Source organism: Brassica rapa, unplaced genomic scaffold, assembly GCF_000309985.2.
Source record: "Brassica rapa cultivar Chiifu-401-42 unplaced genomic scaffold, CAAS_Brap_v3.01 Scaffold0664, whole genome shotgun sequence".
Taxonomy (NCBI): domain Eukaryota; kingdom Viridiplantae; phylum Streptophyta; class Magnoliopsida; order Brassicales; family Brassicaceae; genus Brassica; species Brassica rapa.
Window position 1 is genome coordinate 43,910 of NW_022610604.1, and position 10,927 is coordinate 54,836.

The window sequence follows — 10,927 nt, forward strand, 5'->3', positions numbered from 1 at the left end:
CACAGATAGCCACGGACGTCCTGTGTGTGCTGACTGACACACACGAACGTCATGTGTGTGCTGACAGACACCCACAGACGTCTTGTGTGTGCTGACGGACACACACAGACACACAAGGACAGCCACAGACGTCTTGTGTGTGCTGAGGACAGCCACGGACAGCCATGGATGTCTTATGTGTGCTGGCGGACACCCACGGACATCCCGTGTGTACTGAACAGATAGCCCACGTGGGCCAAAATGACGCAAACAGTCCATGGGAAGGGCCAGCGTATTGAGTCCAAGGACCAACGTCCTGATATGTGTACTGATTTAAAGCCACGGCCGTCCTGTGTGTGCTGACGGACACAGACAGACACACACGGACACACACAGACAGCCATGGACGTCCTGTGTGTGCTGGCGGACACCCACGGACGTCCTGTGTGTACTGAACAGACTGCCCACGTGGGCCAAAATCACCCAAACAGTCCATGGGAAGGGTCAGCGTGCTGAGTCCAAGAACCAACGTGCTGATATGTGTCTTGATGGACAGCCCCGGACGTCCTGTGTGTGCTGACGGACACACACGTATACACACGGTCAGCCACACACGTCCTGTGTGTGCTGACGAACACACACGGACGTCTTGTGTGTCCTGATGGAAACACACGGACACACACGGGCACACATGGACAGCCACAGACGTCCTGTGTGTGCTGACGGACACCCACGGACGTCTTGTGTGTCCTGATGGACACACACAGACACACACGTGCACACACGGACAGCCACGAACATCCTGTGTGTGTTGACGGAAAGCCTCGAACAGCCACGGACGTCCTGTGTGTGCTGGCGGACACCCACGGACGTCCTGTGTGTACTGAACAGACTGCCCACATGGGCCAAAATCACCCGAACAGTCCACGGGAAGGGTCAGCGTGTTGAGTCCAAGGACCAACGTGCTGATATGTGTACTGATGGACAGCCACGGACGTCTTGTGTATGCTGACGGACACACACGGACAGCCATGGACGTCCTGTGTGTGCTGACGGACACACACGGACGTCCTGTGTGTGCTGACGGACACCCACGGACGGCCTGTGTGTACTGAACAGACAGCCTACATGGGCCAAAATCACCCAAACAGTCCAGGGGAAGGGCCAGCGTGCTGAGTCCATGGACCATCGTGCTGATATGTGTACTTATGGACAGCCGCAGACAGCCACGGATGTCCTGTGTGTGCTGACGGACAGCCACAGACAGCCACGGACGTCCTGTGTGTGCTGGCGGACACCCACGGACGTCCTGTGTGTACTGAACAGACAGCCCACGAGGGCTAAAATCACCCAATCAGTCAACGGGAAGGGTCAGCGTGCTGAGTCCTAGGACCAACGTGCTGATATGTGTACCGAGGACAGCCACAGACGTCATGTGTGCTGATGGACACACACAGACGTTATGTGTGTGCTGACGGACACACACGGACATCCACAGACGTACTGTGTGTGCTGACGGACAGCCACAAACAGCCACATACGTCCTGTGTGTGCTGGCGGACACCCACGGACGTCCTGTGTGTACTGAACAGACAGCCCATGTGGACCAAAATCACCCAAACAATCCACAGGAAGGGCCAGCATGCTGAATCCAAGGATCAACGTGCTGATATGTGTACTGATGGACAGCCACAGACATCATGTGTGTGCTGACGGACACAGACGGACACACACGGACAGCCACAGATGTCCTGTGTGTTCTGACAGACACACACGGACGTCCTGTGTTTGCTGACGGACACCCACGGACGTCTTGTGTGTGCTGACGGACACACACGGACAGCCACGGATGTCCTGTGTGTGCTAACGGACAGCCACGGATGTCCTGTGTGTGCTGGCGAACACCCACAAACGTCCTGTGTGTACTGAACAGACAGCCCACGTGGGCCAAAATCACCCAAACAGTCCACGGGAAGGGCCAGCATGCTGAGTCCAAGGACCAACGTGCTGATATGTGTACTGATGGACAGCCACAAACGTTCTGTGTGTGCTGATGGACTCAGTTGGACACACGGACAGCCACGGACGTCATGTGTGTGCTGGTGGACACCCACGGACGTCCAGTGTGTACTGAACAAACAGCCCACGTGGGCCAAAATCACCCGAACAGTCCACGGGAAGGGTCAGCGTGCTGAGTCCAAGGACCAACGTGCTGATATGTGCACTGATGAACAGCCACAGACGTCCTGTGTGTGCTGACGGACACACACGGACACACACGGACAGGCACATACGTCCTGTGTGTGCTGACGGACACACACAGACGTCCTGTGTGTGCTGACGGACACCCACGGACGTCCTGTGTGTACTGAACAGACAGCCCACGGGTGCCAAAATCACCCGAACAGACCACGGGAAAGGCCAGCGTGCTGAGTCCAAGGACCAGCGTGCTGATATGTGTACTTATAGACAGCCACAAACGTCCTGTGTGTGCTGACGGACGCCCACAGGCACACTCGGACACACACGGACACACACGGACAGCCACAGACAGCCACAGACGTCCTGTGTGTGCTGGCGGACACCCACAGAGTCCTGTGTGTACTGAACAGACAGCCCACGTCTGCCAAAATCACCCAAACAGTCCACGGGGAGGGCCAGCATGCCGAGTCCAAGGACCAACGTGTTGATATGTGTACTGATGGACAGCCACGGACGTCCTGTGTCTTCCGACAGACACACAGGGACACAAACAGACAGCCACGTACGTCCTGTGTGTGCTGACTATCACACATGAATGTCATGTGTGTGCTGACAGACACCCACAGACGTCTTGTGTGTGCTGATGGACACACATGGACACACAAGGACTGTAAGACCCGTTCCTGGTCTCTTGACCCAACTGGATACGAAGTCTTTGCTTGTTTGATCCATTTTAAGTCTTTTATTCACTAAGTCATATTCGAATATGAGGTTCATAAACAAAGGAACAGATTGCACAGCGGAATAACAATGTATAAACTTTGTATTACTTAGAAACATGTGATTCAATACACAACTTCTTAACAGTCTCATAGACAATCACTAGTTCATCCCTAGTATCATCTAACCACACGTTACACAGCCTCTCACTGACCGAGCCTTCACGGCTCCTTGGCTTGACCAGAACCATCCTTAGTTCCTGAAACCACAACCAGATAAGCATTAATCATAACCGAGAATAGAACAGATTGATTCCACAATGCTTGGCTTGGTTCATAGAACTTAGATAAACCTCAGTCAACATAATCATAAAACGTATGAACCTACCTACCGTATCCTAAGTCATTCAACCAACCACGGCTGGACTTAGGATCAGATAGATAGTCTAGAATAGGTAAACAGAACACACGAACAGATCCGGATCATCCTTAAAGACCAATCCGTCTAACCGGATAGAATCTAGGTGCGACCGGCCAATGGAGTCCGGCTCAATGGCCCAACGGACTCCCTTACCTGATCCGGCCTTAGAATAGGCCGAGTAAGCCTCAATCCTAATCCGGAAGGCTTAGCAACCGGTCAGACCTTGCGACTCTACCTTGGCTTAGACAAACCGTGACCTTGTCTTGACTAGACAAGCCATAGGCTGATCCATAAGGATCGGTCCTATCCTGTCCCGAAAGACACCGTTTGGAACATGCACCCTTTGGCCATTCGTGCCTCTTGGACACTCGTGACTCTTGACAACTCGTGCCCTTTGGGTCATTCCCAACTGTTCGTCCTAACCTCCCAGTCTTGGTGCGATCGGATCATCCGACTAACCGACCCGTGTCTAGGCTAGCGGTTTGGTTATGTTCGGCCAAAGCCTAGGGACGTGTCCCTTGGACTCAACCAACACAACCTTTCGTGTTTAACCAGAGAGAAGAGAACAGAAACGAATTAAAACAGATAAGGAGAGCCGGATGGGACTTAGGAACCGAGCAGAGCCGCGGTGCGGTCGCATGGACCATCCGTTCGGTCTGATGGAGACACGGCCCATCACATACCTTGTGAACCACGTCAGGGTTCTCCATGCTCTTCTCCTTGTCTTGATCTCCCATTCTTGACCGGAGTTAGTTCTCAAAGATCAGAGTCGCCGGAACACAACACCACCACAATCGGCCTTTCTCTTGGCCGGAACTATCTCTTTCTCTCTTTCTTTTCTCTACGTTTTTCTCTGAGTATTTTACTCTGGAATTGGATAATGAAATCGACCAGAGAGCCCCCATATTTATAGAAACGAGGGGGTAAGTCTTGCCCCATGAACAGGCACGACTTGCTAGCGAATGGGCACCATCGGCCAAGGGTTGTCCCCTTTCGGCCACTTGCATCCCTTCGCCCTTTCTGATTGGGTTTGGGTCGGTCACAAGCCCAACCCACGCCCCAGGCCTCCTGGACTTAGCCCACGGCCTTGTCCAAAGACCCAACAGCCCATGGCCTCATGGCCGGACCTCACAGCCCGCCACTGACCCGGACCCGGACCATCGGCCTAAAGCCCAGACAGTCCATCTAGCTGAGATGAGCTGACTCTCAGCTGCCTCAGCTGAGTGAGCTAGTAGTCCAGCTAGTGGAGCTGACTTAGTAGGGACTGAGCTGGTGTGAACTGAACCTAGCTTCATTGAGCTGGTCGAGCTACTCGTCCACTTCGTCCAGCTACCGTCTTACTCGTCCTAGCTGTCTCTTAGCTTGTATAAGGTTAAGTCTAAGTTTCCTTATGTCCTTAACCTTCTTTCTCGACCATGGAACACTTGCCTTGATGTCCTAAGACTGGCTTGCATGTTTCCTCGAACCATGGCCGTCCCGACAATCCTATTCAGGATTGGGGGCGTGACAGACTGTTCGGGTTATTTTGGCCCACGTGGGCTGTCTGTTCACTACACACATGACGTTGATGGACGTTCGGTCTGATGGAGCCACGGCCCATCACATACCTTGTGAACCACGTCTGGGTTCCCATTCTTGACCGGAGTTAGTTCTCAAACGATCAGAGTCGCCGGAACACAACACCACCACAATCGGCCTTTCTCTTGACCGGAACTCTCTCTTTCTCTTTTTCTTTCTCTCTACGGTTTCTCTGAGTATTTTACTCTGGAATTGGATAATGAAATCGACCAGAGAGCCCCCATATTTATAGAAAACGAGGGGGTAAGTCTTTCCCCACGAACAGGCATGACTTGCTAGCGAATGGGCACCATCGGCCAAGGGTTGTCCCCTTTCGGCCACTTGCATCCCTTTGCCCTTTCTGATTGAGTTTGGGGTCGGTGTAGCGACCGTGTTCTGAAGATCGATGATAGGATGATCTGAGGACTGCCTGGCCGGACTGTTGGAACGTACTGAATGGGTTTGATGATGCTAGAAAGAGCTGGCCAAAGTTGTAAGGACTTACCGTGGGTGGATGGGAGTTCTTGGTTCGGAAGTCTGATTAGTAGTGGACGGAGCGGAACCATGTACCCGAATAAAGCTAGGATCTGATCTGTTTTTGAGCCAACAAAGCTCCATCAGTCGGTCTTACGCTCGGGTTATTGGACCAGGCCGTTCGATTTGCGGAACTCAGTAGTGTTCGGCCAGTTCGATGAAAATCCAGGCAAAGCGGTATTTTCGGACAGCAATGGTCGGATCCGGACAAGTGTTGTCGGATTCGTACATGACGGTTGAGCTGGTCGGCTAGACATAGATTGTCGGAAATCAGACAAGGCAGTTAAGACTGTCGGCTAAGCTGAGATGAGCTGATTCAGTAGTATTGGTCTGATTCGGACAAGGCGGTTAGAGTTGTCGACTGCATCAGTCAGCTTCAGCTCGAGTTTCGTCTAAGTAAAACTGGCGGGAACAGTTAAGGTCCGAAAAGGGGAAAAACTCACGCTGACATGCTTTGGAGTGCGGGGTGGCGGTTACGGACAAAGAGCCGCATGTAAAATAAGCGGGAACGGTTATCTTTGCAGTTTCTCGGGCCTAAACCGCCCAACTGCCCATTTTAATTGTCTCCTTGGTCTTATTTTGCCATTTCTGTACGGGAAACAGAAAGAAAGAACCAGAGAAGAACTCAGAGAGAGAAAAGTCCGATTAAGAGAGAACTTTCGATATTTGGCTGGATTGATCAAGTCCGAGTCAAGAACTTCCGACTGTCTGAACGTTCGAAGATCCGACGGAAACCGCTCAAGAGGTGTCAGAAGAGACCGAATCAAACAGAACATACCGACTCTAAGACAAAGGTGAGTGCGTGACCGTAGCCTATCGTAATGAATCGTAGTCTGAATGATAGGAATGTTCTATGTACTGATTGCTTGTCTAATTTGAATTATCTGCTAAGTTCTGGCTTGGTCCGAACAGTCGGTTCCTTCCATCGACGCATCTGGATCAGATCATGCGCCTAGAGCCGTAATGGCCTGCTAGGGCTTGTCTGAATCTGATGGCGCGTTGGCTTGGGACGATTGGGTCGGCTAAGTAACTGACTGATGATAAGCATGTCCGTTTACTGATTGATTGACTCGATTGCTTTACATGGCTGAGTGAGACGGGATGACCGCATCATTAAGCAAACTGTTGCTTATGCCTCCTTGTTTTGGATGCAGATCAGGACCAGACCCGTAAGGGTAAGGACATAGCTTGACCGCGGGACTAAGGCAGGAAGGAAGGATGGGGGATTTGGGTAGTTGTAGGACGAGTTTAACTTGTAATAGCTTATAGCAAACTCACTTGTTAACTCGAACCTCAGTTAATCTATTCAAATCTTATTATGCTTGCTTGATTGTCTGAAAACGAACTAAAACTCGGAAATAATTCTTAGTAAAGAAAATTAGGAAAACGGCCCAAGTCTGATCGAGGAAGTCGAGCCAGACTCGTACTGATGGTACGAAAAAATGGGTCGGGTCCTTTCAAGTGGTATCAGAGCGGAGTCGGTTCTAGGACAATCTAAGTGTAGTGGGTTATTGGGGCAAACCATCCTTCCAAGCCTGACGTCTCGTGGTAAATTATGTGTTCCGTGTCCTGATCCCAAGTTAGTTTTGACTAACTTGCCTGTGATCTGATTGCAGATGGCAAAAAGTAACCGTAACGCAAGAAGGACTGTGAATGAGATTGGTGAGGGGTCTGCGAGCAACGTGGCCAGGAATGAAGCTGGTACGGAAGAGGCTCGGAATGCTGCTCAGAATGCAGCAAATTTGAACAATGCTGCAGCCGCTGGTGCTGCTGCTGGAGCTGTTGGATTGAAGCTGTGTTGGCTATAATGGCACAAGTCTTGGCAAGGCTGCCTGCTGTGGCGGCACCTCCAGTGGTTCCACCTGTTGTGGACGAGGCGGAGTAAGTGGTGCAAGATGGAGAAGATGCACACGTTGCTAGGAATCCGTCTTATCTCAAGGTCATGGACCACATGCAGAAACTGGGAACCCAGTTCTTTCAGGTGGTTCCAAACCAGTGGAAGCAGATCAATGGATTGACAGGATAGGCCGGAACTTTAAGTCGATCCGTTGTCCTCTTGCTTACAAGAAGGACATTGCTGTCCACTACTTGGACGGTGATGCGCACACCTGGTGGCGAGGTGTTGCTGCCCGGATTGGTGAGGATCACTGCACCTGGAGCAATTTTAAGGCCGAGTTCCGTGCGAAGTACTTTCCGCCGGAAGCATTTGACCAACTTGAGGGAGCCTTCCTCAGACTGGAACAGGGATCTATGTCTGTAAGGGAATATGAAGTAGAGTTCAACAGCCTCAAGAAGTATGCTGGGCGTGAGGCAGAGTCTGAGATATCCTTGGTCCGTAAATTCATGCGCGGACTTAGGGTTGATCTCCGAACTCGTTGTAAGATCCGCAACTATGATACCGTGGCCGAACTGGTGGAAAAGGCCGCGGAGCAGGAAGCGGGAATCAGTGAGGAAGCCAAAGTGTTTGGCTCAGTGGCGCATGTCCATCCTGGTAAGCATGCGGGGAAGAATCAAAAGGTGGTGAAGTCTGGCTCTTCCAGCAAGCCGAATGCAACCAGTCGCAGTGCGTGTTCGACTTGTGGGAAGATGCACTCTGGTGTGTGCCGTGCTGCTATGGGAGCTTGTCACCGTTGTGGAAGTATGGATCACAAGGTGCGGGATTGTCCTGAAGAAGATCAAAGGCCGAAGAGCCAGAACAGGAGTACTGGGGAACGCGTGTGCTACAACTGCGGGGAAACTGGACACTTCAAGAATCAGTGTCCAAAGGACGCACAATCTGCTGGGAAGCGTCCGAGTGATGGGCCTCAGCCGGCTGCGAAGAGGCATGCCATCATGCCGCAGGTGTACACCATTGGAGATGAGTCGTCGGACCCAAGCACGTCTCGTCCGATCACTGGTGAGTCATCCTATCTCTCACTTTTTCCTTAAGAATTTCTGTGTGAAATTGCTTGTCTGTAGAGTAGGTCCTTAGTGTTCCGGGTGAATATGTAGGGACCTTAGTCATGGGTGGAGTGGCAGCCCATGTTCTGTTTGATTCCGGTGCATCTCACTGCTTTGTGCAACCCGAGATGATTGGAATTGGAGGATTTCAGAAAGAAGAAGAAGACGTAAGACCGGTTCCTGGTCTCCTGACCCAACTGGATACGAATGCTTACCTATTAATTTCTTTGCTTGTTTGATCCATTTTAAATCTTTTATTTGCTAAGTCATATTCGAATATGAGGTTCATAAACAAAGGAACAGATTGCACAGCGGAATAACAATGTATAAACTTTGTATTACTTAGAAACATGAGATTCATACACAACTTCTTAACAGTCTCATAGACAATAACTAGTTCATTCCTAGTATCATCTAACCACACGTTACACAGCCTCTCACTGACCGAGCCTTCACGGCTCCTTGGCTTGACCAGAACCATCCTTAGTTCCTGAAACCACAACCAAATAAGCATTAATCATAACCGAGAATAGAACGGATTGATTCTACAATGCTTGGCTTGGTTCCTAGAACTTAGATAAACCTCAGTCAACATAATCATAAAACGTATGAACCTACCTACCGTATCCTAAGTCATTCAACCAACCTCCCCTTGACTTTAGAATCAGATAGATAGTCCAGAATAGATAACAGAACACACTAACAGATCCGGATCATCCCCAAAGACCAATCCGTCTAACCGGATAGAATCTAGGTGCGACCGGCCAATGGAGTCCGGCTCGATGGCCCAACGGACTCCCTTACCTGATCCGGCCTTAGGCCTGGATCCAATCGGCCGAGTAAGCCTCAAGCCTAATCCGGAAGGCTTAGCAACCGGTCATACCTTGCGGCTCTACCTTGGCTTAGACAAACCGTGACCTTGTCTTGACTAGACAAGCCATAGGCTGATCCATAATGATCGGTCCTAACCTGTCCCGAAAGACACCATTTGGAACATGTACCCTTTGGCCATTCGTGCCTCTTGGACACTCGTGACTCTTGACAACTCGTGCCCTTTGGGTCATTCCCAACCGTTCGTCCTAACCGCCCAGTCTTGGTGCGATCGGATCATCCCACTAACCGACCCGTGTCTAGGCTAGCGGTTTGATTATGTTCAGCCAAAGCCTAGGGACGTGTCCCTTCGACTCAACCAACACAACCTTTCGTGTTTAACCATAGAGAAGAGAAGAGAAACGAATTGAAACAGATAAGGAGAGCCGGATGGGACTTAGGAACCGAGCAGAGCCGCGGTGCGGTCGCATGGACCGTCCGTTCGGTCTGATGGAGCCACGGCCCATCACATACCTTGTGAACCACGTCTGGGTTCTCCATGCTCTTCTCCTTGTCTTGATCTCCCATTCTTGACCGGAGTTAGTTCTCAAACGATCAGAGTCGCCGGAACACAATACCACCACAATCGGCCTTTCTCTTGGCCGGAACTCTCTCTTTCTCTCTTTCTTTCTCTCTACGGTTTTCTCTGAGTATTTTACTCTGGATTTGGATAATGAAATCGAATAGAGAGCCCCCATATTTATAGAAAACGAGGGGGTAAGTCTTGCCCCACGAACAGGCATGACTTGCTAGCGAATGGGCACCATCGGCCAAGGGTTGTCCCCTTTCGGCCACTTGCATCCCTTCGCCCTTTCTGATTGGGTTTGGGGTCGGCCACAAGCCCAACCCACGCCCCAAGTCTCCTGGACTTAGCCCATGGCCTTGTCCTAAGACCCAACAGCCCATGGCCTCATGGCCGGACCTCACAGCCCGCCACTGACCCGGACCTGGACCATCGGCCTATAGCCCGGACAGTCCGTCTAGCTGAGATGAGCTGACTCTCAGCTGCCTCAGCTGAGTGAGCTAGTAGTCCAGCTAGTGGAGCTGACTTAGTAGGGACTGAGCTGGAGTGAACTGAACCTAGCTTCCTTGAGCTGGCCGAGCTACTCGTCCACTACGTCCAGCTACCGTCTTACTCGTCCTAGCTGTCTCTTAGCTTGTATAAGGTTAAGTCTAAGTTTCCTTATGTCCTTAACCTTCTTTCTCGACCATGGAACGCTTGCCTTGATGTCCTAAGACATGGCTTGCACGTTTCCTCGAACCATGGCCGTCCCAACAATCCTACTCAGGATTGGGGGCGTGACAGACTGTTCGGGTTATTTTGGCCCACGTGGGCTGTCTGTTCACTACACACATGACGTTGATGGGTGTCCGCCAGCACACACAGGACGTCCGTGGCTGTCCGTGTGTGTCTGTGTGTGTCCGCCAGAACACACAGGACGTCCGTGGCTGTCCATCAGTACACATATCAGCACGTTGGTCCTTGGACTCAGCACGCTGACCCTTCCCGCGGACTGTTCGGGTGATTTTGGCCCACGTGGGCTGTCTGTTCGGTACACACAGGACGTCCATGTGTGTCCGTCAGCACACACAGGACGTCCGTGTGTGTGTCCGTCAGCACACACAGGACGTTCGTGGCTGTCCGTGTGTGTCTATCCGCACACACAGGACGTCAGTGGCTGTCCATCAGTACAAATATCAGCAC

The 10,927-nt window shown here is 51.4% G+C and overlaps 1 protein-coding gene across 1 annotated transcript; it reads left to right on the forward strand.

Moving 5' to 3' along the window:
• Window positions 1-7,219: 7,219 nt before the first annotated feature.
• On the forward strand, window positions 7,220-8,375 carry LOC117130711. Its single transcript, XM_033283428.1, has 3 exons — window positions 7,220-7,293; window positions 7,434-8,308; window positions 8,371-8,375. The coding sequence occupies exons 1-3, from the start codon at window positions 7,220-7,222 to the stop codon at window positions 8,373-8,375; spliced, it is 954 nt and encodes a 317-aa protein (XP_033139319.1).
• The last annotated feature ends 2,552 nt before the right edge of the window (window positions 8,376-10,927 follow it).

Coding starts and splice junctions, on each gene's coding strand:
- LOC117130711 (XM_033283428.1), top strand. CDS start 7,220: ATGGCACAAGTCTTGGCAAGGCTGCCTGCTGTGGCGGCACCTCCAGTG. Junction 7,294..7,433: donor CCTGTTGTGGACGAGGCGGA/GTAAGTGGTGCA, acceptor ATGGATTGACAG/GATAGGCCGGAACTTTAAGT.